Below are 26,573 nucleotides of genomic sequence, written 5' to 3'. Positions count from 1 at the left end.
GCACGACTCAGCCAGGTCTAGAGGCAAATCACAGCCAGTAACCCTCCCAATGGTAAAAGCAAATTCTCTACCTCCCATTTTGGCTTTCTGAGAGGTGTCCTTCATTCCCCACCCCAACCTGTAACACCTTGCAACCCCAGAGTCAGTGACCTGACTGGGATGAAGAGGATGAGGATCGCTAAAGTGAAACTGTAGGTTTACCACACTGCATCATGCCACACCTGCACTGACAGCAGCAATGCAAGGCAGAGGGGAGTCCAAAATAGGCAAGAATGGGGAGGGTACAGAAAAGCAGCAAGCAGAGCTTTTCTGCTATAACACTGATCATACAGCTTGTTATTTTCTATAAATACTGTCATGAAGAAGTTAAACCAATATAAAAGATGGTCAAAAGATATTGATAACCAAGGAGCAGGTTTTCTGAGTTCCTTTCAACGAAATACTCTAAATTGCAACAGATTTAGAGATACTTTTTGAAGTCTTAAAATCAGATTTAATTGGAGAATTTGCTGATATTTACTTTTCCTTATTTTACTTATATTTAAAGACTCTAACTCTCAAATTTTGCTAAAACTAGCAAGAACTGCTGTATGCTATACAACAAAGAGGCTGAAGACATGCGATCAAGGCCTTCAAGAAAAATGAATGAGGAGGCATTCATCTGGTTTATAATCAAATTACATTTGCAAGACAAAAGAAATCGCTCTAAATTTCAAATTAAGCAAACCGGGTATAACTGCACAGGACATGCAGCATAGCTACGACTTAAAAGATGATTGCTTTAAATTCACATCTAACTGGCCTGCAAAGCAACCTGTTAAAAATACCATATGTTTTCCTACAGTTGAATATTCAACAGGAGACCTCTTTTTGTGCGTGCATTTCATACTTGTAAGATTTGCACCTGTAGTTCTGAGCACGTGACGCGTTTGATAGATAGCTAATGGCTCTAATGAATCGCTCTGATCTGGGTGTGCAGTGTATTGTGTGGGGGTAAAAGTCGTGTCTGCAGAAAGCAAGCTGGGTCTCAGGCTGTCAGATCCCAGTCTCTCCTTCATCAAGTATTGCACTTTAAAATACTCATTGACAAGTTCCCCAAGGAATTTAGTTTCTTGGGTTTGGTTGTGCTAAACATACAGGTTAACTGGGTCTGGATCCACTGATGTAAAAAGCAGCTTAATGATAATGAAAAAGAAATTAATTTTGGATTCAGAAACATGTGTGCAAATATCGATTTACAGCAGTGCAGAAAATCTTTCAATCAAAGACTTCTGCTCTGTAGGATAGCTTATTTACTTACAAAATTGAGAGATCGGGGCGTCTAGCTGGGGTACATTTCCTCCTTTAGCATTTAGCTTTTGCACTTGGGTAGGCGGCACAGGCTTGTGAGACTGGCCGGTGGCTCGGTACATGGCCTGGACCCACAGGATACGGTCCTGCTCATCATCACTGGCAAAAATCACCGTGTCTCCTTCCTTCACAGCATTGAAGAATGCTCTGCCGCCCTCCAAACCTGGCAGGAGAGGAAGCAACAATTGACTTTCATGGACTTTCAGACCAGCCAGGGGACCTCCCCAGGCTTCCCACCCCACTTCTGCCCCCGGTGTCCCCAGTCAGGTCCATGCTGCCCCCGGCTCCTGGGTCAGGTCTGTCCCCTCCCCTATGCCAAACTCACCTGTGAGAGCCCGCCAGGTCCCCAGGTAGTGCCGTGATTACTAAAACACACCCCAACCGACTTGGATTAACAGCATCTCTCACCTACCGCCCCATCTGTGTGGGTCCTGTGTGAGTTGCACTGCTGGAGCCCCATTAAAAATGGGTTTTGAGGGGATGCGGTGGGAGGTTTCCCATTAGACATCAGTGCTCATGCTGCATAAAAGGTGCGTGGGTGAAGTGCTTATTACTGTTTTTGCCCCGATTCAGCACCTATCTTCTCATCTCCCTAACATGAGAACCTGGAATCCAGGTCTTGACAACCAACCTACTGTGCCTTTCTTCATCTCCTCTGGGGATACTATCATCCAGGCCATGCTGAGGATCACCAGGCTCAGCATGTTGCCCCACTGAAATAAAAGAAACGCAGTGCTCCTCCACTTGAAAAAGAGTCTCACCACTCAACAGATATCCTGGAGCACAGAAGACCCTGGGGAGACCTCATAGGAGCTTTCCAGGACCTAAAGGGGGCCTCCAAGAAAGCTGGAGAGGGACTTTTTGCAAGGGCATGTAGTGATGGGACAAAGGGTAATAGCTTTAAATTGAAAGAGAGTATGATTAGATTAGATATAAAGAAGAAATTCTTCCCCCTGAGGGTGGTGAGGCACCGGAACAGGCTGCCCAGAGAAGCTGTGGATGCCCCATTCTGGTATTGTTCCAGGTCAGGTTGGACAGGGCTTTGAGCAACCTGGTCTAGGGGAAGGTGTCCCTGCCCATGGCAGGGAGGTTGGACTAGGTGATGTTTAAAGTTCCTTCCAACCCAAACCATTCTATGAATTCACTTAGGGTCCCCAAAGAAGACAAGTCTTGCCTTCCTCTGGCACAACTCCTAGCTCAATTCCTTAGGTCCATTTACAGTAAAGTCATACATCGCTAACAAACAGTATAAATGCAAACATATTTATAATAATGCTGATCACAGTTCAGCTACAAGCAGGGATAGAGGGAGAGGACTCCCATTTGGGAGCCGTACGCAGGGTGACGAGCATGAGGAGCTGCGGGTCCCTGTACCTGGCTGTGGGTCAGTGTAGTCCACAGTGTATCCGTCGAGCTGCAGCAGCTCTTGAGGTTCCGCTTTTTTCTCCCGGTAGCTGCACATAGCAAACGTATATTGACTAACCTGAAGAAAATCACAAAGCCAAGATGGCACCAGGTGATCACAAGGCAATGCAAAATGCTTACAAATGCCACACACTGACGGCATCTTTACAGGGACCAGGGGGTGGTGGGGTAATTTTGACAGTCATTGCCCATATAATACAGACTAAACTTCTATCAGGCTTTTGCAAAGCACTCTGTTAACACACCCTGCTGCGGCAGGCATCTGATTCTCCACATCAGTAGATACAGCGGTTTAATTTCCTCCAAAGGAGGAAGCTCCATGCTTTAAAAACCCTCTATCATTCATCCCCAGACAAGTGCAAGAGTGACACCCTGTCACAAACAATGTGAGCTAAATTGCTAGGTGCCAGTCATATTAAAGCAATCTTAAGATCCCACTGATCTCGGCAGTTGTTGTCATCAGTGCTGTAAATGGCAGCTCTCACTCCTCTGAGGTACCATCTGCATGACACGATACATTCAATGTCAAGTTCTTGACGGAAGCCGACTCAGCTGCGGGGGCTCTGCCAGGCTCCCAAATCGCCTTTAGGAGGCCATCAGGCCGCATCAAGACCCCGCATGTACTCGGCGTGCTGCGATCTGGATGGTTGGTGAGAGGCTCATCCAGGGAGGGAAGGAGAAGAGAGGATTCTCCGTGCCCCAGGCGAGGAACTCACGGGGAAATTTACTGTCAAATGATTTCAAATGACTTTGTTAAGGTTGTGTCACATCCTGGACGCCTGACGTAATTTTATTTGTCTGGACATTTTCTTGACCTCGGGAGGAAACTTTAAAACTCTGGTGGGTGGCAATAGATTGTGCTCGTCATTTTTTGGAAGTTGGGAGAGATCCTGAAAGACGGGTGAGAGGCTGGGCTGGGGGATTTTGCCTACAAACTCCAGGCAAATTGCACGGCTGCAAATACACATGCAGCACCTATTTTGGTGGCATCCATAGCTAATAAAATGTCATCGATTTAAGTGAGGGGACCTATCTATTGCTGTAGAGTCTCCCAGCCGGTGTTCGGTTTATTGCTGCCCTCTACGGGCTTCTGCGAGCTGCCAGCCTGCTCTCACAGCCCTGCCTGCACTGTGCCTTCCTCCAGGAACGGCTCCAAAAGTCACCTAAGAATAAACCCTATCATTAACACATTTGTGGGAGTAAGACTAAAAGCGATGCTTTAAGCATCTTGCATCCTCCTTAAAACTACCAGCACTGACGAGAGATTGACAAGTAACAGACCAATAGCAGGAGCACACCAGTGTATATTCTATGCTATGAACTTTGAATGCATACCATCGTACCGGCAACACAAAAATTTAAAAGATTAACACGAAGAAATCTAAAAATAACCTAGTGCCCCACAGCACAGTATTCAGACGACTCCTGCAGCGTTCATTCAGTTATACTTGCAGTATATTGCTGCCATCTCCTGGAGAAACTCTTGAATGCACCTTATATATGGTAAGATCCTGGAGTTTTCATCCAAGTGGTGAGGATTCGATTTCTCTGTGTTAGACGGTCTGAATTTCAGGGACTGCATAATAAATTTAATTCCTGAAAAGAGTCAGTGCTAATCTACACTGACACTGGTTGAAAACATCAATACAACTAAGGCGTTTTTTTTTTTTCTCCTGTACGGTCTATAGCAACAGGTAAAAATTCATTCAGTAGTTCCATTTCTTCTCTGACCCTGAACATGAGGTCTGAATTTCAGGCTCTTCTTCGTGTACAAATAATTCCCCTCATCTTTGGACTCAGAAAATATTCTTTATCCCTCTCAATAAGCCAACTATACCAAGAAAACAATGATGTATGGAAGCACACAGAGGCATTTTAGAGCTTATATTTCTCATGTTAAGAGTTATAACAGATAGATGTAGACAGAAGGCTCTGGTGGAGCCATCCTGAGACAGAGGCAAAGTAATCTGGTCTCTCCTATTGGTATTCACAGGATTTTCTTGGAATAAGCTGCCCTACATCATTATTAGAAGAGACTTCTAAGAGAAACCTACATGTGGGTGTACACCGTGAGATGAGCCAGGCCTCATCTGCGTTCACGTCCTGTTTCTTCTCTGCTTACACAGCTCAAGTGCGAGGCCCAAGCACAGGATGGCCCAAGAGCCGCTGGCAGGACCAGGCTGGGGAGAGCAGACAGTGACCGATGGCCTCTGGAGAAGGTGCCAAACGTGTCACACAGAGTGCCCGCACCTGAACAGCTTGAGCTACTGACCTCAAGAACTGACATACCAGTCTGTCTGTCCTGTCCTGCTGCCTAAAGCATTTGCTGCTTGGGGTCAGAAAGAAGCTGATGCCTTGGCTACCAGTGCAACATGGTTCCTTCCATTTACAAGTGGTGGTAAAGCAAAATTTGACGAAACAAGATTCTAGAAAGCTTGATATGTCATGATCGTGCTTTGCTGCTGAACAGCACTGTAGGGTCAAGTGGAGATTGTGGCTTGCCTTTCATCAGTCCTCTAAAATACTGTGCTTTACAGAGCTTGCTTTCTGTAGAAGCTTAGAAGTGGCCAGACAAGTGAAACGGTTAATAGCAGAAATTAATCTTACAGCCTGCTGGGTTCATGCTGAACCATAGCTGAATGAGAGCGAGCAAGCAGATGGGATGGGCAAGATGAATGGTTTGAGTAATTGGAAAAAACACAGATACAGAGAGGAAACTGAAGGAAGACAGAGGAGAAATCTCTGCCCAGGGAGGGGCAAACTCTCAAAGCAGCTGGGATTTCATCCAGGGACTCAACGAAGGCCAGGAAAGGAGCATCTATGGAAGCCGAACTGAGTAAAACTAAAGGAAGGGAAATAATCCAGGGCTGTCTTGGCTGGTTCATTACAAAAATGGGAAAATGCTTTGAGAAATAATTTGAGACAAAAGAACAGAAGGAAAAGAAAGTGAGGAAAAAAAGAGAAAAAGACAAAGAAATTCAGGAAAGGGGAAGCAGACAGCGGGAGACAAATGCCAAAGTTCACTATTACCAGGCTGCTAAATGAGATCCGACTTTCTTGGCACTCAACCATATTCTGTCACCAGCTATATAATCCGACTGATTAATAAATACAGTAGATATGTATTAACCAGTCCTGACTTCGTCCTTGTTTTTCCGCCAGAGACTCCTGCTCCAGCGAGCACCGCTTTCCCCAGGATCCTGCTCAAACCTGTTAATTGTCATCCCTCACACTCTGAGCTCAGTCATTCGCCTCCCCCTTCTTCACTGTTGACACAACACCGCCCCACTTGGGTTAAATTCTTAAATGGACCTTTCCTAGATTAACAGCATGCATTTTGTCCCAAGGGAGAGAAACTGTGCGAAGATACTGCCAGCTGTAATACAGCTTTCTGCTTTGATGGGAGACTCTTGTCCTCTGGTTGCAGCTGTATGTTGCCTCCCGAGCCCTTTCCTGACACAAATGAGCAGAGGAGATGATCTGGCTTAAAGAAACAAATGTGAAAACAACAGTTTTCACGTCTCAGCCCCAAACAATTGCACACAGCCGTTGTCCTAACTTCAAGTGGGAGAGGCACGTGTGTTCCCCTCGGGCAGGGATGTGTGATGGGATTCATCTCATGTGAGTATGGATGGGACATGCAGGATCTACCAGAGCAGGTGTAACAAGCTGTGGCATCTATTTAACCAGCAGTTCCCAAACATCTTGTATTTATCATCAACACTCAAGGTTTCTCAAGAATCACCACCTATGCTCAGTTCTCAGCAAGGGTCTAACTGAAAATATGATTATGAGGACTAGCTATGGGTCATTTACCTTGACTTGAGGACCACAGTCTAGGACTACCGGTGTAGTACACTGTAATTTGGCTGAATTATTTTCAAATTCTGTTGGTTACTCAGAGTTACTGAGCACTTACTTCATTTCATATTATCTCGAGTCAGCTGAGTTTTGCTAAAAGCAGGAACTGTCACTGTTAGTCTAAATTATAATGAGTTCAGGGAGCCTGTCACTAGAACAATAGATCCAGGCGTAGACACTGCAACTGCTTTTAATCTGCAGAGAGTTGATCTGGTTCCAACAACATTCCGCAAACATCATCAGACACAATCAGCTGCAAACTGCTTCAAGCTACTCAGCAGACATGCCATCCAGGTACCACGGAGTGTTACTTCCCATATGCTGCCAGAGCACAGAAAAGGGGTTATGACAAGAGAAGAACAGATTCAGTCTGAAATCTCAATGGAATTAATTCACTTGCCCTTAAGAATCATTATAAGAAATTTCCTATCACAAAGCCAGCAAACGCACCAGAACCAACAATTATGTTGTTGCCAGTACAGCACATTAGACCCTGCGAAGCATTAATACAAGCTCTACCAGCTATCAAAAATCTCAGCTATCACATGATCAAGGGTCTAAATTGGCAAACTGGCTGAAATTTGTATGCTGTGCTCAGGCAGTAGAAATAGCAACTTGGGAAACACTTATAACATCTGTGTTGGATGTACATTTTCTTTCCTAACCAGTCATGGGGAACTTTGCCCTAAATTGCTCCATTGCTTTCGCTTATTACTGCCATTGGCATTACTGTTGCCTTTACGAAGCATTTCCCTCACTTGTGGTGCTGCGGACCACTTCCATCCAAGCTCAGGGCCATATTCTGCCATCACTTTCACACTGCATATCTCAGGATTTAAAATTAGGCAAGTAACGAGTCTCTGCCATGTAATTTACATCTAATCAGTATTCTGCTCTTCTGCTGCTCATCTCGAAGGGTGTCTATGAGAAGGGTGGGCAGCATGCAGAGAGGACTGCAATTCATTCGAAAGAGAAAACTATCCCCTCTCAATGCACGGGTGCATGGTGGTGGAGCATACACACCAGATTTACCAGGCGTGCCACTCTGGAAAGCCTTCCCTGAGGGGTTGAACTACATCCACCCAGCAATGCTTGTGCTGGAGAGATGAGCTTTAGGAACAGCACAAAGGAACCGCTCTCACCCACTACACCCAAACAAATCATCTCCTCTCCTGCACAACCCTCACAGCTACACAGACACAGAAGGTGCGAGGGATTATTTCACCCAAATTACAAGGCACTTATTGCTCCTTTCCCCTTCCCTCCAGGGCTTACACAAGCCAAGTAGCACTGGAAATGCTCCCTGCAGAGCTCCTTTCTCCTACATATGCGCACAAAGCCTCTGTTCATACCAGCGAGGCACCACTGACACAGAAGAGACAAACTGCCATCAACACCTCCTTGGTGCCGCCCATACAGTTTGGCACCTTTGTGCCTTGTTTAGGTGTTTATGAAGAGTTTGAGTATTTATTACCATGAATTTCTTAACAGCTGGTACCAGAAGGCAGAGCGGTACCACCCAATGGCACTGGAGGAACTGATGCTGTGTCCATCTGAAATGGGGAAAGAGGGGCAGGAGAGGGCACAGGACCAGGAGGAGGAGGAGGTCACTTTGCAAGGGAAGGGAGAGGAGACTGAGCTGCAATAGAAGATTTTACAGGTAAGGGACAGAGACATGGGATTAGAAAGAAAACATTTAGTTATTCATTCGAACTTAACAGCCTGGTCACGGACTGACCAGACCACTATATCCCAAGTGGACTTTATGCTTTGGACTTCATCTCTTGGCACTGGTGCAAGCAGGAGCCTGGTGTGGACGGGAAAGCTCCTAAAGCAGGGGCTGCTCCTTGTCCATTCTTTCTGTAACTGAGCCAGCTCACCTTCCTGCCAGGGTTATTCTCTGTCTGCAGTTTAGCAGAGTTCAGAGTATCCTGGACATCAACACCTTTGCTGCCAATCCCTGTTCGTAACAGCATCCATCCTTTGCATTGCATGAAAAGCAAATGACAAACATACGGACAGCAAAGTATTTTTATTCCATCTTTATTGCCTGCTGACATGTTCAATATGCTCAAACTACATCTGAGGGACTGCATAGAGAGTGTTTCTTGTTTATATTTGATGTACAACAGAACACTTTACATTGCACCAAATGTTGAGCAAACGGTAACATAACAGAGAAGCTGCAGTGGCAGCTGGAATTTCTGAGGTGGGCTACAGAGACTCTCTGGGGGCAAAAGTCTGCTCATCTTATTCAAATGAATTGCTTTTCTGGCCAAATTCTGCTCTTATATGCCAACTGACGAATACAGACCTAGTAACATGAGAAAACATGGAATAACTCTGAGCTCTGATTCCACAGCAAGCTGAAGAATATATAGCAACTGAAAACTAGAGAAGTGACTGCAACCACATAGGAAGACCAGAATGAAGGCTCCTTGAAAGAGCCACAGGAATCCATGCCCAAACCTGCAAACCTTCACACACAAGAATTTCAATAGATTTATTTATGGAAGAAGCTATTTTAGGAGAATTTGCTTTGGAGAATTCCTGTTCACAGGGAAAAGAGGACTGAGAACTTGGTCTAATAAGAATGAACCAGCTCTCAGCGAAAAGCAGTACCAGCTGCTCTACAGGGGATCACAGACTGCCACAGCACTTCTAACTCCACTTCAGAACACAATAAAGGAAACATACAGAGAAAATCAATCCCTCAGTCCCTGCCCACAAACAAGGTCACTGTGCAATGCTCCCAAAAGGCCTTTCCTTCATTATGGCCTCTGCTGCTTCTTACCCAGACGACAGTTTGGGATTTACCTCCTGCAGTGTCTGCAAGACACGGGGTTCCCTTAAGAGGTGCCGAGCACCCTGCCCCACCAGGGACCCGGTCAGTCCCTGCACAGAGGGTGCATTTGCAAAGCAGATGCCTCTAGGAATTGATTACACAAATTCTAAACCCCTCACTTTTACCTAAATCTCAATATACTGCTTGGGCAGATAGAGGTATCTCCTGTGGCTACACTACAATAACTCCCCCACTTCTGTGGCCATTTTGACCCCACCTGGAATTCAAAACAAGCACTTAAACTGTTGCTGATGATCATACTTGGTTATTTGAGTAAGTATTCAACTGGTCTCTCCAAATGGGATCCTACTTACAGGGGTCACACAGATCATATAGCCCCTTTACCTCTGCAGGATGGATTTTCTTATCTACCACTTAGTTTAGCACTATGGAAACCAGCAATGATGGACAAATGGAGAATGCAATTAAGCTTCCTACTGGGACAGCTGAACTTGGAGTAATAATTAACTCAAAATAAACTAACCAGTTTACACCAGGTGATTTAGGACCAGAGAAGCTGGCTGTGTCAGGCGGAAGATGGATCACGTGGACTCCCCCCTGTACTGGCACAGAAAAGCCAGCACACAAGCATGCTCCATTCAACACGTGGAGCCTGGTACACCTGGTTTACACCATCTCAGTTTTTAAGCTGGGTGGAATCTCAGCCCCTCTGTGACAGATCGCCCTCTGACTTGATCACTTTGGATCTGTGCAGACACAAGATCACAGTTGGGTCCTATGTTATTCCGTCAGAGCATCTCTGTGTTTCTTTCACAACGGGACCCTGCAACAAGTTGTTATTTCTCATATTTGGAGACAACATACCATGGGGAACCCAGAGAGGAGGGAGGGAGAGATGGACCCAAGAGAACTCTGTGGCTTTATCGTGTTGGTGTGAAGGTGAAGCTGCTCAAACTGGGGCCCCACATTTCTGTGGCCAACGCAGTGGTTTCAGCTGCCCTTGGGAAGGTGAGGCAAGATCTAACACACCAAGTACTAACCAGATCCTTTTAGGTCACAGAGGACATCTTCTGGCTGTTTCCTTGAAGTTCTTAACCATGGTCAAATAAACATGTTTACTGAAACTGGGAGGGCAGAAAGTGAAAAATAAAAGCAAAGGGAAAAAGGAAGAAAGACATTGCAAAATGATTGATGAGAGCTGTAGACAATGAGAGGTAGTAATGAACATGAAGGCAAGATTAAAGTAAAGGACGATATACTCTGATCTAGCCAGTGACGAAACTTCTGTAGATTTCAATGGACTTCAGATTTTACCTGGAGGCTCAAAAGGAAGCATTTGCATGCAAGTACCTCCAATCAAGATAAAGTTTCCTCCTCATCTCCTTAATTTCCCACTAAAGTTCGTTCTCCATTTCACCAAGCATTCATGTGCATCAGGAAACTCATGGCTAGAGGTCTGCAGCTGGGATATCCTTAGAAGACGTACACATTTAGAAAAAAAATCCGTAACTTAGCAGCCACCCTACACAGAACCACAGCTCAGCACCAATTACACAGCACTGAAAATGGCCAGAGGAAATATCTAAATGTTTCACGTTGTAATGTAAGATCAGTTCTGGTTAAATCTGTTACCTGGACCAGGACAAAGAATCGTTTCTTCCATCTCTTCCAAACATTTTTACCAATGGCCCATAAATACCTAGGAGAAAGGAACAGGTGAATCCAGCACACAAGTGACCACATATTTTTCTCTTGCTTTTAAGTATGTTTTCTTTACACCTAGTAACTGAAGTTAATGCACAAGCAGGGGTAATTACAAGGCTCTTAAGCTCAGCAGCATTCATGAATATGTTTATTTCTTAGCCTGAACAAATAACCTGTAAAGAAAGTCACAAAAAACCTCCCAGAGTCTTACTGTTGTACAGTATTAATCCTCTCTTCCTCTTGGTCTTTCACAACCTGCTCAGAATTTAGAAGCCCTTTAATGGCAGTGAATAGCTACGGCATGGTCAGATTGGTAAAGAATACATTTGCCATGGAAAAATTAAGTGACAAAACCATTTGGCTGAGGGGACGTGTCAAACAGAGGGACACTTACTACATCAAGACCAGTGCCTGAGATCCCAGCACCCACTGGACTGATTAAACCAGGTCTCTGCTGAACAGCTTAAGAAGAATTCCTAGAAATCCCTTGGCTACAGATATGCAAGCAAACTGAATAATTGGTAAGGAAGATTGAGTTCGCTGTTTTCTACAAAGGAAAAATTAGTTTTTAAAATTAATGTCAAAATTAGCATTTAATCTCTGTGATGAAGTAGCCGCTACGACACTGTAATACAAACACTGGCAAAAATAGTGGCAGCACTGGACTAATAATAAACACAAGGACATTATTCAGCATTAATATGTTTTATGTATCTTTATATTACTTTAGTTCTGGCTCAGTACATGGAAAAACAATTTCTTTTTGGTTATGCTAGTGGATCCTTTTGCCAGAAGAGATCAAACACACTCTTGGTGAATGTTTAAGCCACAAAACTTCAAGTCATGTTGATGTGGGCACTGAGTCCTTGGCTCATTCAAGAACAGGGAAATAACTGTCCTTTTTGCTAGTGCTGGTAACATCACCAGAAAGACAATCTCAGTTCTGAGAGCAAGCTAGCATTATAAACCACATAGTTTTAAGCAGTGTCTTGTAAATCAAATGTTAGTTGAAGAAAGCCTGCGAAAAGCCAGGATTGCTATCAGCTGCAGCCAGGGAAACAAATATGACAGGTGAAGTGCCCTTCCTTGGTTTTGGTGCCTGTGATCATGGTGGAAAAATTAGATTTCATATGTGGCTGTTGGCTCTGATCTCATTAGCAGAGAAGACAGGAGGAGGAAGAAAAGGGATTAAAAGAAAGCTGAGTGATCAAAACCATCTAATAATGGATTGAATCTAACAAAACTCTATGAAAACAAAAATGAAACAAAGTCACTTTTTTAGCACCAAAAAGATAGTGGAGAAAGAGTTAATCCAAACAATGACTTTCCTGGTTAGTTTATATTTTTTATCACATCCTCAGCTCTGAAGAGCAAAGAGAGAAGAGCCTTACCAATGGCATTAGCTAGATCTTCCCAAGGGTGATCTAATCTGTAATTGCAGGGCATGAAGGTGGGAGCCAGGGGTGGCAATCAGGGATCCCCCTGGCCCCAGATCCTCTGACACTCGAGTGAGGAGGGGAGAAGTCTGTCTGTTAACCTTCTGGATCATTAGTCCTACTCCAGACATCTGCCTGCTCCAGGCAACTGCTATTTAGTTGTACTGTGTACCTCTGTATAAATAATGACAATCACACTGGAGTTTATTTCAAGTGGAAGGTGCATCGTGCTTTTGGTTCTGAGAAGTCAATACAGAGAAACACAGAAAAGCTTAGGAAATTATACCAGCCTCAGCAAGAGAGTCAGGCAGTTCACCTATTATTTCCTTACCAAAAATAAAAAACCCCAAACATAACAATTTCCTGAGGAATACTGTTTAAAATTTAAACTGTTTGGCTGGTATGCATTAAAAAGGCTATGCTAAGAATATGGGAAGCGCATTATAAATGACTGAACGGATGCCATTTTTATATTTATCTTTCTTTTGACCTCCAGTGAACTTCAGTTTCTTTTCCAGAATCTTAAAAAAGAGAAATTTTCTAAGGTACATTCAAAACAAATTTAATTGAGATCAAAACAAGCATTTACCCAGAGTGCTTCATGTTTTGAGGCTTATCCATCCGCACAGCAAGCTTGATCTTCAGGTCTTGATCCGGGCAGTTTTTGGAAACAGTCATTTTGTGCCACTCTGATTGCTTTGGGCTATTTGGAGTAGGGTGGAGAACAACCTGCAAGCATCAAAAACGTTAAAAGGAAAAATTATTTACAAAATGGATTTTAATGGGGAACAAAAGGATATCAGATGAGCAACTTTCCCCCTAAAAGTTACCCTGGAGATTTCTATTCACATCAGTGAGGATAGCATTTTATTGCTTTTTTAAAGTACATCTTATTATTTTGAGATTGGTTCATATACTCTTCGGTTCCTCTATCTACAGTGTCATTGTTCATGGGTTTGTGCAGGACAGAACTGCATTATTAGTTTCCATCATTTAAGGAAAGACCATGGTAAATGAACATGCAACTATCCAGGTAAATCAGTCTAGACACAGTGATGAACTGCTATGATCAGCAAACCAGCAACAACTGAGCAACACCAGTCTGCTGCATCATTCTTGGAAAAATAAAACACATTTAAGCAAATCTTGAGGATGAGAAGCGAGTCTTTCATGGCGGGTGTTTGTTGGAAACCCGATGGACTCAAACTCTGAGCAGCCTCCAAGGACAGGTAGGTCATGCACTAAACCATATCTCTCAGTGAAGCAGCCGCCACTCAGGGTGTTTGGGATGCTCTCTACTTTGATTTCTAACTCTTTTTCATCAAAAGGCACATAAACTTTGCTCAGTGTTGTTGCAATTCATGGCTCTTCCCCTCGTTGCTCTCAGTAGATGAGGTCTTGGCATGGCTGAAATCCATGGGAGCCTTGCCACCAGCTTCAATAGGGTCAGGATGTATTCCCATGCCTTCAGCTGCCTGTCCAGCAGTTCAGGGCTTGGGAGCATTTTCCAGCTCTCCCTGCCATAAAAGTGGTGAAACAAGAAGTGCCGGCCAGTTGCCAATTTAACACTCGCAATAGAAAGTGGGCATTGTACATGCCTGGCAGAGCACAAAGCTGCTTCTGAAAGGGCGGCTGAGTGTGAGTGTTTCTGTGTATAAAACCTGTTTCCCTTCTCTCTCCATGCAAGCAGGTTCGTGGCCACTCCAACAGCTAAACCAGGGGCTTAACACACTCCTGGTTTCATTATTTCATTAAAGAAAAAAATCCTGACGCAGGCCGAGCAGACACGCGTCATCTCTTGGCCACTCCGGCCACACCGAGCATCCCTTTGAAGTTCATCCGACTGAAGGCGCTGGTGGCCATGGGCCAGGGGAAATCACCGCCTGGCTTCCCGCGCTCGCCGCTGCTGGCCCATGTCCCTTGGCCTGCAGAAGCTGAGAGCTAAGGGACGGTTTCCCGCTGGACCGGGAATTAAAGCACATCGGCGAGGCTGGCTCATCAGCATTTCAGGGCAAGAGAGGTTGCTTTGGAGCTTGATGTCTTTCTCAGAACAACATGCACAGCTAATTGCTCCCTGAGACCAGCAAAGTCAGCACCGCTCATGGCTGCCAGTGGAAAATAAGACTTACAAAGCAAGCAGGTCTACACCAAGTATAACCACTCAGGGGAAAAAGCCCTGAATGGCATCGCGGCTGGCTGGGTGAAAAGCTCTGCTCAGCACGCTGCAGCGGACAAAGGCAGTAGTGTCGGGCTGTTTGAAGAAGAAGGTTTTGAAAATAATCCTGAAAATATTATGATGCTGTGCAGCAAAGCAACTGCATGTCTTCGGCCGGAGTACTGCAGCCTAGTGGGATCATCCCCTTTCTCAAAAAAAGGAGGAGGACAGGGAGAAAGGAAGGATCAAGGTGTGAAGGAGGAAAGTCCGAAGAGGCTGTGACTCTCTCCAAAGAGAAGGTCAAGAGGAGAAGGGGTAGTTTTGCTTTATTCTCTGTCACGTGCAAGAACAAAGGATGCTACATGAATGTGAAAAAAAGTAATTAAAATGAACATAAAGCATACGAGACAAAATCTCATGCACTGCTCTCTGCCATAAAGATATAAACTAAATCAACAGCTTGCTAGGACCTGAAAGAATGTTTGGCACTTTTATGAACAGGATGAACAGAAAATGATGTTAATTAGGAAAAACTTCATTGTACAGACACAGACTCCCCTGTGTCAAGGCACAAGCAGCCATTGAGTTCACAAGAAACATCCCAACAAGTTAGTTCATAATTGGAATTACCGTGCTTGGGCTTGCCACAGGATCAGTGCTTTTCTTGTCCATAGACAGGGTGGAGAACAAGGTGTGCTGCAGAGCTGGGCAGACAGAGCCCAGACTGCTCCTGGAGATGGCTCAGGCCACGCTGAGCTGTAACAAGGGAGGTGACAAGCCCTTGTGTAAGGTGCAGCCTCTTTTACCCTAAACTGACTTTCATGGGATCTTCACCATGTGACCTCACAGCCCTGAAGAGCTGGAGAAGGCATAGAAGGGAGTTTGTTGCTGCTTGTGCTTGGGGCCAACACAAATTATACAGTTGCAGAAAAAGTGAAGCGTCCCAAAGCCACAACAAAGTGCTGTCCACAGACATCCTGGAGCTGTGGGCTGCGGTGATGGAGGGCCACCAGTCTCAGGGCACTGGTTTAGGCGCCACAGGTGAGGGTTAGAGATGGGGTGGGAAGGTTGGCTCTGTGGCCAATACCCTTGGAATCTGATTTCTTTGCTATTAGTACCATTGATGGGGTCATGAACTCCATGTTTCACTCTTCAGTCCAGCCCCACCGAAGCCACCAGTTCAGCCACAGTCCCCAGTGGACGCCAGGATTTCAATCCCTTTGCAGCGAGTACCGCAGCCAGTGCTTTCAAATGCTCAAACCGTGCACCGGCTGCTCAGCAGATACGAGAGCAGCTTAATACTCTCTTGCCAAGCTTAAATCCCCTCCTTTTGCTTCAGCATAATCCCCTTTTCTGCCTCAGGAATGTCCATTTCCGTAAGCAACTTCTAAGGCTTTCCGGACTGCCAATATGGCATAGAAGATCTTCTGCCTTTGCTCGGTACAGGCACAGCCAGCTGAAATGGTGCCATTAAAAACTCACAACAAAGACAGCATGTGAGATGCACTCCTTTCCAGCAGTGGAGAGTTTGCTTTTTTTCCCCCCCTCCTGAAGCCTGGCAAAAAAGCACAGCATGTTGTGCTCCAAAGATATTTCCGTACAGGAGAGATTTCTCTAGAAAAGCAGGGCCAGAAGGAAACATTATTAAACTCAAAATCTCCTTACCCTCCCGAGCTCTTTGTCCTCCAGAGCCAGCACTCCTGTGCTCTCTGTGAACAGCTTGACCTTCACTGCAGGAAGCGCATGTGTTGTCGTGAAGTCTCCTTGGGTGCCCCAGCTGTGGAAATAAGGACAGAGAGATGTTCAGCTTGACCGCCAGGTCACCAGCACCAGTGCTTGGGCATGCAATGGTTAACTGAAAATATCCCATCTGGCACAAGTCAAAGTGGTTGGGCTGTCTGAATGACAAGGGCATTAATTATCTTCTTTAGGAAATGTGGGACAGATGTTTGGAAAACACATGATGGTTCTTTGGGGAGAAAAAAAAAAGACAAATCATTTGGGAGTAGCATGAAACCAAATTTAAGAGAACTTCTCATTTAGAAAGAAATATATGTCTTCTGCAGTGACAGCCTGTATAGTCACAAGAGAAGCTGAGGATTGAGGGCACCTGCACCTAAGACATCCACAATTGCTCATGCCTCTGCTCTTCTCTTGGCTAATTAACTTCTCCTTTCCAGGTTGATAGTGAGGTATGCTTTCTCTGAAGAAAGCCCAATTTAACTTGGATCCTCTTTTGAGTCCCAGCCCAGGTTTAAGTTCAAGCTATTACCTCTGGAGTAATCCTAGTTTGCTGGGACTGCAGAGCAGGGCACCAGCTCCTTGGGGATGGGATGGCAATGGCCACCTCTTCAACTGTGCAACGAACCAAGATGACAGTTTATTATTTGTATTCCATGAGTCACTGTTGGCTGGTCTCATGGCTTGGGAAGGAGCATTATGGAGGCTGAATGACCCACAGTATGTGAGAACCCCTCCAGATGTGCATGTTTCTAGAGGACATCTCCAAGCTCCTGCCACCACAAGCTGTCCAAGTGTGCAGAGAACATGAACTCATTCCATGCCACAGTTTGATGACACCTATGGCCAAACTGGCCATTTTAAGTCTTACAAGGGGAGTCCACCCCACAGCCGCAGCACCCCCTCAGCCTGTCAGAGGGAGGTCTGGTGATATGCTCGGAGGTTTCCTCTCTTGACCTGGACATCCTTGCGGGGTTCTCTGACAGATAGCCCAACCTTACATAGCAGGCAGCTTTCATTTAGAGGGATCGCAGGGAAAAGAAACTTTTGAAACACCAAGTCTGTTCAATGTCTTAAGGGCCACGGCTTTTCAAATAGGCTCATGAAGAGTCTCCATAAGTGGTGCCACTCACACCAGCACCTCAAATTACTTACCTGTACTAAGGCTTTTGAGATACAGGAACATGCTCCAACAATTTCAAAAGTAGCAGAGAAGAGAAAAAAAGTCATTCTACACTAAGGGGAAATAAGTTGTGATGCTTTAATGTTTGAGACTTCACAACTGTGTTTCAAGCCTTGATTTTACAGCTTTGAAAATTTGAAACTTATCAAAATCAAGCCAGACAGAAACTTCAAGACAGAGTTAAGCAAAGCACACCTAAAACGGAGAACAGCTCAGCCGAAGAGCAGAAGAGGGTTGGGGGAGAGTGCACCGCTGCAAGGGGAACGCTCCCGAGCATCTGGCCATGCAGAGGCCCAATGTGAAACTAGCAGGTAAGAACTGCTTTTTTTCTTTCTTTTTCTCTTTCTCTCCTTTTTTTTTTTTTTTAAAATAATTCATTGTGAGCTAGATTTCTATGTTGTTCCCAGAGACACTGAAAATTCATCGCACTTCCAACCTCATGCAAAGTGTACAAGCAAGCCTGAAGAATAGTCACAGAAAAGGTGCTTTTTGTGAACGAGAAGAAACACCTCCGAGTGATGTGAAGGAACAGAGACTGCAACCTAAAATACTGTAAGTCAGATTTGAGATTATACCATATTTCACTCATCACTTCTATTCACTCTCACACTATTAATGACACCTAATTTTACACCATCCTCAAGCTAGATCCTCTGCTGAAGAAAGGCAGTTTCCTTGAAATGACTGGGAAAAGGCTCAGATGACATGTGATCCAGCAATTAGATGTTCTTCAAACATAAATACCAACCAGCAAGTTTTGCATTTAGAAAGCTGTCACGAAAAATAATTTATTCGTTCCTGTGCACAAGGGGTATGGGTTCATAGTTTGCTCTCCACTGAGCAAATCTTGTCCAGCTGAGCCTAGCAGATGAGCATGTTCGGCACAGAGCTGATTAACAAACTCAGTTTCTTCATCAGCTTTGCTCTGAAGTTTTCTCATCTGGTGTCACTGTTCCACATGTTTTGTCTTTTACGATGATGCATCAAACTGCCACCAGTGCCAGGAAACTGGGTTTTAGCACAAATTATCCACAGCACTACAGGGCCAGTCAAATCCCCAATATTACCTCTTTTTCATGTGTGATCCATCAGCTACTTAATAAATATTTTAAATACATGAACCAAGAAACAACCTTATTTTCTAATTGCAGCTTCAGGTCACAGGTTATATTTTCTCTCTTAAAAAAACTGCACTGTCACCAGCAGGAAAAGAAGGAAGATAATCTTGCTTTGAGTAAGAGGAAAAAGTAAGAAAATATCCAACCTTACACTGTGTATTTTGACAGCATCTGCTTTATAGAACTCATATCTCTGTTTACTATTAAAAAGCTCTTATTTGCTGAAGCATTCCCAGACCATATGTTATCAACAAATGTTACTAACCAAATACAAACAGTAATTTTCATTAGGTTTCCTTCATGAGAACATTAACCACAAAGAGAATAAATGTTTCAAATGACAGTAAACATACATAGCAAACCCTTGACAACACCGTGGTGCTTACATATTCATACCCCAAAAGCCCTGAAAAGATCCACGCCAACAAATAGAGACCCTCAGAAGTTGGGTTTTGTGCAGGTTGAAGCCTGTGGTGATGTCATTAGTTGCCATAGTGATGCTCAGCATAGGGCCGTAATCCATGTCACTGAAACATCATTTGTATTCAATCTAAGTACTCACTTTATCTGTGCTGTGTATTAAATCATTGTTCAGAAAATTAGCTCTGGATAGTAGTTAGGTATTAGGATCTTTTGAGGGACTAACAAAGTAAGGGTTTCATTTCCACATTTAATCATTAAGCAGGTTATCACTGCAGGAGTTTATTTGTTGGGAAATGCCTTGGGACCCATTCTAGACAAAACTTCTCCAGAAGTAGCCATGCTATCTTGTCCCCAGATCACAGAGCTCATGCTGACACTTCAAAGCAATAATGCATCTGCAAACAAGGACAAATAATGTCATTCTGTCCAAAAGGATATATATATATATATACACACATACATATGTGTATATATTTATATATGAAATGAAATTAAGTACACAAGCAGAAAAATCCTGACAGTACTTTCTCAGTTAGGACCACATTAATGATCTCAATCCCCCCTGAAATACTCAGCCCAGCCTTTCTTATTGCCCAGTGTATCTCAAAGCCTGGAGCTCATCGAGAAATGCTGCTGTGCACAGGGTCTTTTCTAGAATTATCACCCTATTTATAGCATCCGTGCTGTTCCAGTGGTATCGCTAGGATCTATTTGCATCTCCAGGGTTTCTACTTAGGCATCAAACTTAGGATCAGTAGCTAAACTCTTCTGGCTGCAAAGAGCCAGAGGATGAGACATGTCCCATGTGCTAACTTGACAAATACTGGCCCTTATTTTATCTTTTACAAGCAAAATAAGTACATCATCACTGTAGACTTTGTGTCTACAGATTCTCCTAGAGGTACCATCACAGTTACTAACTAAACAGTCTAAAGCACAGAGATTTTTTTCTGAATGAAACATAAAATGACACATATCCAGAAGGCAGGAGTGGACGAGAGAGGAGGAAGGTCACCCTTGTCCCTCACTACCTCCTGACATGGGGCACTTGAGGGATGGGCTCACCTGTCTGATTTCAGGAGCGTTTGGGAGCTCTCACAAGCACTGTCCTGACCGGCACACAGACGGAAAGTGATGTCTTGGCTGATGCAGGTGCCAAGTTGCTCAGACCAAGCTGCTGTCAGCTGTTTCAAGCAACACGTCGGTGACCTTCTGGTAAACCTTCAGGCTGATGCTACTCAGCCCTTCCAAACCAAGTAAGATCACCTGGGCTCCTCACCTTACTGCTGTACCAAGATCTTGCCCCTTCATGTCATAAAGTCACTGCAGAAACTACTGGTTTCAATCGACAGATGTGAAGTGCTTTACATCCTGATCTTTGAATGCAGTCTCTGAGTGCTACCAAAATGCAGACACAGGGATGATAAAGTCTCCTCCCGGAAGAGACCTTTCCAGGAATCAGCCTCAAATCTTGGGCTGTAAATCATGTGTGCCCAAAGGTTGAGCACTGGGAAGAACAAAGTTAAAGAAGCCTACTGGGCACTGAGCTAACCTACCTTCGTGCAGCTGATGGAGTAATACATCTTTACATCTAATGTCATGCTAAGGTATGTTTCTTTTTTGTATATTTCTAGAGATACAAGAAAGGAGGAAAATAAAAAGTTTTCAAACGTGTTTAACAGTTTTACATGAAGAAGCATGCGAGAAAGCTTTTTGTTATATACTCCAATGCTTTACATATACCAGAAATTCAAAAACATGAAATAGAGGTCAATGACCAAGATTGTGGTTATCAGTGATCTTTCTGAACTCCCCTTGCCCATACTCCGAGGTTGGAGTTCATTATAATGGAGCACATCCAGACTTACTCAGCTCAACAGCAAAACCTGATGCAGGGACGGTATTAATTACACCAGGATGAAAACGCTCATTTCATTTTCAGAAATGGGTATTTGTGAACTTCCAGGAACAACGTAAATGAGACAACTCTGCTCGTGTGCTGAGCCCTTCCCAAGCGGGCGCTGGGAGGACAGGCAGCTCGGTCCGCTTTGGGAGCAGTGTTGGTGAGGCACTGAACTGGCAGGAGAGGCGGCAGCAGGGACACGTCCATGACATGTGGTGGAGGCAGTTGCTCACACCAGCACCAGCTGGGTCACAAAGCAATAATAAAAAAAAGTAAGGCATCCCAAAGCCTTCAGGAAAGTATGTATTTTTTGCAGCTCTCATGGGTAACAGCAATGGATAATAGGGTTTTTGGTTTGTGCCTTTGGGATTTGAAAAACCCAAAGGCAACAGAAGAATTCAGGGTTTTCTTTAGGCTCTCTAAAACAACCCACAGGCTGGGTCACACAGCTGGAGACTCACAGGGTGCAGCTCCCCACACGACTCTTGTTTCAGTGGAAGAATGCCATAAACCGCAGCCAGCTTGGGGACGCTGAGTTGGGGACAGTTACAAACTGGTTTGTGACTTACTGCAGTAGGACCACAAACCTCGACTGGGGTCAGCTGAGTTCTTCTAAGAAATATAACCCAGGTGCAATGCACCATCTCAAGAGATGTCATTATTGAAAAGACAGAAAATTATTTAATAAGAAACAAAATAAGGTGCTGAATAAAGACACCAAAGAGAAGAAAGTATGTGCTGCCTGCTCTGCAGCATCCAGCGAGTGCATCACAACTGAGGAAAAACATATTTAGGGGATTCTGCTACCACGTACATGCACCCAAGTCACCCGCCGTGGGCTCCTGCTATTGTAATAAGGAGAGATCTAATCAATAGTCAGTGGAGTTAGGCCTTAATTTGCTTCATCCCAACTTAGAGGCAGCGAGCAGATGAAATGAAGCCCTAAAAGTGACCCTGTCTTTCCACTGCTAAAAAGGGGTGCTGAAGGTGGCTGCTGCAGATGTATAAAAAAGATCTGAAATGAAAACCTCAAAAAATAAATATAGACGCAGAGAACCGTCTACGTTTCTGCTCATGTGAAAATGTCTTGGGCTAGGAAATACAATTCAGGTGCTTTCTGCTCTGCTGTATAAACAGATTGAGAAAGGTTTGTATCCAGGACAGGTCTTGATTCCTGAGAGCTGCTGAGCCTCCTCTGGGATTCCTCCCACTGTTAAAGTCTGATATGTTTACTCACCTTCAGAACAGGATAACCAAAGTCATCAGGCACAGATTGACAATGTGGCCTATTTTTGTTCACCTCTTTTCCTCTCTTCCCTTTATGCTGACAGAACAGCCTTTCAGTCCCATCCCCTCGGAAGAAGCCGAGTTGGAGGGGGAGTGACAGAGCAAACAGATTTGATTCCTCCTAGACTTTATAACAACAGTAAAACCTGCTTCCATCGATGTAACTGCTATGCAGGTGACAAGTCAGCATCCCCGCGCCACGGGCTGGCAGCGGTGGCTGTACTTGCCTTCCCCTGGAGCCGTAACACAGAGTGAGGCCACATCTCTGCATGGAGCACTGACATCTGTTCTGATGGGATAACCCAGGGGCTCTCTGAGTGAATCCATGGTTCCCCATGACATTCTAATTCCTGCTGAACATAAAATACTCCTTCTGCCAAAAAAAAAGCATCATCAGCAGTTATTTTGCTTATGAAAAGGGTGCTTGTTTACCCTAAAACACCACGGCAGAAAGCACTATGGTGTTATCCAAAAGAGGAGCAGAGACAGCATGTCCCTAAGAATCGGGCTCCTCCTGGCAGCAGCTAAGGATTTCTTCTAACCTCCAGCATTTCATAGACTGCCCATTTTTGGCTCCTAAGGCTCTGAGACATGATGAGGGTGTCACGCATGCAGACACCATCTTGCTTAACATCATGCAGCCAGTAGTACCAGACAGCTGATAAAAGGCACCATCGCAACTCCCACATCCTCAAACTGGCTACGGCAACACTATGACTGCCGGCTGAGGGAGAAATATGTCTAGGAAAGCGTCACATCTGTGTCTGAGTGTGCAAGGTGAAGAAGAAATAGAGTAAAGCTGACAGAGATTGCAGCAAAGCAAAGCCTGTGAAGGTCTGCTCTTGATCTGCTGGTGGTTCACAAGCAGCCCTTGCAGACCCCATTCCTGTGCCAGCACTGTGTCACTCAGCTGCCAGGTCACCGCAGCCAAGAGGAGCTGCTGAGGCCGACAGCACAGCTTTAGGAACCAAAAAAAAAATATGATCTTTGCTATAAGGAATATGCAGAGCTTGATTTCTGTTCCCTGAGCATAGCTGATACACACTGGGGAAGTGTTAAGGGGAAGTTGTCAGAAGGGATGGGTGGTGGATTTAGTCGCATAATAGCTATTGATGGCCACGAGATGGCATTCCTGCCCCAGAGATGTCCCTCTGCCACACCTGTACCCAGCCCAGCCTCACCTCTTGTGCCCAGGACCACACACTCCTCCCAGCCTGCTGCACCCAGCCTGTGCTTCACTGCAGAAATCCTGCGGCTGCCTTGGATGAGAATTTACAGCAATGCTATTCACCACAGTTTCCAAGGTATTAACAGGGAAAATAAGTAGCATGATTACTTAGTGTGATATAAATGACAACTGCTTTTCAAACGCCCTGTGCTTTCAATACTATGATGTTACAATTAGAGGAGAAAAGCTTAGCAGGAGGAAATGGGAATGTAAACCCAGCAACCTTTTACTGGGTGATCTGAGTTGAAAGAATAATTGCTTTTAGAAGGGCTGCCTACTGTATGTGCTTCAGCAGTAGATCTGCTTTGGATACAGCACAAGTTAGAGTTTCATTCATGAAATGGGTCTATGTGCATTTACTATCTGCAGTTATGACCTCTTGTACAAGGTGTGCCATGCCACACACACGCTAATTGAAGTTTCCTTTGGCCAAAGATGCCCCACTGAACCAGCCACAGATCTGCTCCTTTCACAGACTGATTATTTAATTCAGACGTGGTTAATCATTTCTATCAAAATATTCTCACCCTGCAAGAGAACACAACTACAAAGGACTGTAGCTAGTTGAGGTCTGGTTATGATTCAGACTTACTAAGGCCATGCACCGCCAGCTTTACAGAAACTTGGTGTCTCACCAGCAGAGACCATGGAAATGGAGACAGAAATCCCCTGCAGGTTACTGGTTTTGTGACAACATAGTCTAGACCCTCCTTTATAAAATTCAGTAGAGAACAGTGAAATACTTCTAAAATGCAAATAGCAGAAAATGGCACAAGGTACTCTTTCCAAATCAGCTAAAGAGAGGAGCAAGAGGTGTGAGACCGTCTCCTGCTGTTGTGACCACACATTTTTGCTGTCCTATATTCTTCTAAGCCAGGATCCAGGACAGGAAGCCTTGATCCAGACAGATACTTGGGACTGGGTTTGTCTTGCATAACTTCTGATGGCTACAAGTCAAGTCATCCTGACATCTCCTGAATCAGTGGAGATGAGCGGGCACTCCAGCAGATGATGACCACCCAGCCATCTCAGTCACGAGCATTTTCTCTGCTGTGAAACAGAAGCATTCCCCTAGTTTCATGGAGAGGAAACCAAAGTAAGGGCTGAGGTAGCCACTGGGCCAGGAACACACAGCCACCAAGAAGAGCCAGAGCAACACACCCTGACACCACATCTTTCATTTCCATGGGAGATCTGTCCCTAGACATGTATTTTGTGTCTCTGGCCTTACGATGATGCAGGGCTCAGCAGCCCTGGCTTGCAGGACTTCATCCTTCCTTCAGCAATCATCAGGGGCTGGTGAGCCCTCTCCCCACCTGCTGATGGATCCTGCAGCTACACTGGCTGTGCAGCTGCTGGGATCCCCCTTCTCACCTCCTCTAAGGCATGGAGTGGGAGTTGCTGCAGATGCACTTGGCTTTATTTGCCTACAAGGTGTGGCAAAGGTGTGAAAAAACAGTGAGCTGGGCAATAGGCTCCTGCCTTTCACGGACTTTTCAATCTGCAGCACCTTGGAGTTGCTCTGGAAGGGGTAAAGGAAAACGCTGTCATGTCCCTCTGCTCTCCAGCCACATTTGCAAGCTCCTCTCTCCACGAACATGCCTTGTCCTCTTTGCCCATGCAGTGACAACAGCCCATAGCTCCCTTTAAGTGCTTTCACATAGTGCTGCTCTTCACTGGGAGACCTGGCACACTCACAAAGGCAACAGGCCTTTCAACCTTCATTTCACAGAAAGGACAATTCAAACATTGAGAAATCACTGTCAGGGTTGGTTTTCCCATTAAACCATTCCCTCTTCCAGAGCTCTATCCACGTAGGAGTAGGCACAGTAACCAGTTCTTTACATTATGCTTTCTATCTCCCTACACTGCTCTGCAACCAGCAATAGCAGTACCTCTATTAAATAATAATGCGCACTACTTGTATGCAGCACTTAATATATAAACCAACAACTGGGCACTCTTCATGTCTCATCCCCCGCTTTTCCCTCATGTGACATACAGAAATTGCTCTGAGGCATGGCTTAATTTCTTTTAAAACACCAACCATGAGCATTAAACAAAAAGACTGACTGTATCCCAGGACTTCTGTTTTGCAGTCCTCCTCTTAATGTAGCATTATTTCAGATCACTGAATCTCAATTTCATTTCAATATCTTTTTGGTCTTTACTATCCCATCTTATGGTTGCATGCATGGGAATGATGAAGCAGACGGGTGTTGATGAAAATTGCCTTGGGCATCATCACACCTTCTGGAATACTTAAATTTGAATGTATGTGCTATCACAGGAATATATAATTCCCAAGTGCATAGAACACTCAAGAAATTAGGCAGCTGGAGAGAAAAGAGAGACGTTCATTTGTGAAAGAGAGGGTACATGAGCTCAGCCCTTACTAGACATTAGAGAATCCATGTGAAAGCAATGCTATGTGCTCTAAAGGTCAGGGAAAACACAGCCAGAGCTTGCACTAACTTGATACCAGACAGTCCAACTAGAAGAGCTAAGTCTATAGAAACAAGCCTTCATTATTCTTCAACACAGTTTCTAGTGTAACATTTACAGTGCAGGAGGGAGGAGGGACTGCACGTGATACCTCTGGGAGTAGGACCATGCCTGGGATCACATCTGCAGCCCCAGCAGACTATTGCAGTGCTCTCCAGGGGGCTGCACCACGGCAGCGCAGCCATCTGAGTGATACTTGGGGTGAGGGAATCCCTAGGTGGCATTGCCTTTTTTTTTCTGGGAAAAAACTCAGCTGTTTAATATAGAGCATTTTTTTTTGTCCCACCATGGTCCCCAGGGCAGCAGCTGAGCTGTGTGAGAACCACTCCTGCCGAGCAGCTACAAGGAAGCATCAAAACAGGTTCTGAATTCCTAATTAAAAAGGCCACTAAACCACTTGTGTGAAGGCTTCCCATAAGCAGATCACATGCCTTCACCTGGGTAATAAC

The 26,573-nt window shown here is 44.8% G+C and overlaps 1 protein-coding gene across 18 annotated transcripts in view; it reads right to left on the bottom strand.

Moving 5' to 3' along the window:
• Nucleotides 1-26,573, bottom strand: part of CADPS (calcium dependent secretion activator) — a 211,152-nt gene that overhangs the window by 96,845 nt on the left and 87,734 nt on the right. For all 18 annotated transcript variants that reach the window (XM_071813271.1, XM_071813272.1, XM_071813276.1 and 15 more), the window contains exons 7-11: nucleotides 16,403-16,514; nucleotides 13,172-13,311; nucleotides 11,075-11,141; nucleotides 2,725-2,833; nucleotides 1,301-1,513 (exon numbers count right to left, since the gene is read on the bottom strand). In XM_071813271.1, the coding sequence (XP_071669372.1) occupies nucleotides 1,301-1,513; nucleotides 2,725-2,833; nucleotides 11,075-11,141; nucleotides 13,172-13,311; nucleotides 16,403-16,514 (641 nt within the window). The remainder of the gene's footprint in view (nucleotides 1-1,300; nucleotides 1,514-2,724; nucleotides 2,834-11,074; nucleotides 11,142-13,171; nucleotides 13,312-16,402; nucleotides 16,515-26,573) is intronic.

Source organism: Patagioenas fasciata, chromosome 10, assembly GCF_037038585.1.
Source record: "Patagioenas fasciata isolate bPatFas1 chromosome 10, bPatFas1.hap1, whole genome shotgun sequence".
Lineage (NCBI taxonomy): Eukaryota > Metazoa > Chordata > Aves > Columbiformes > Columbidae > Patagioenas > Patagioenas fasciata.
This window is presented reverse-complemented; position numbering and strand designations above follow the sequence as displayed.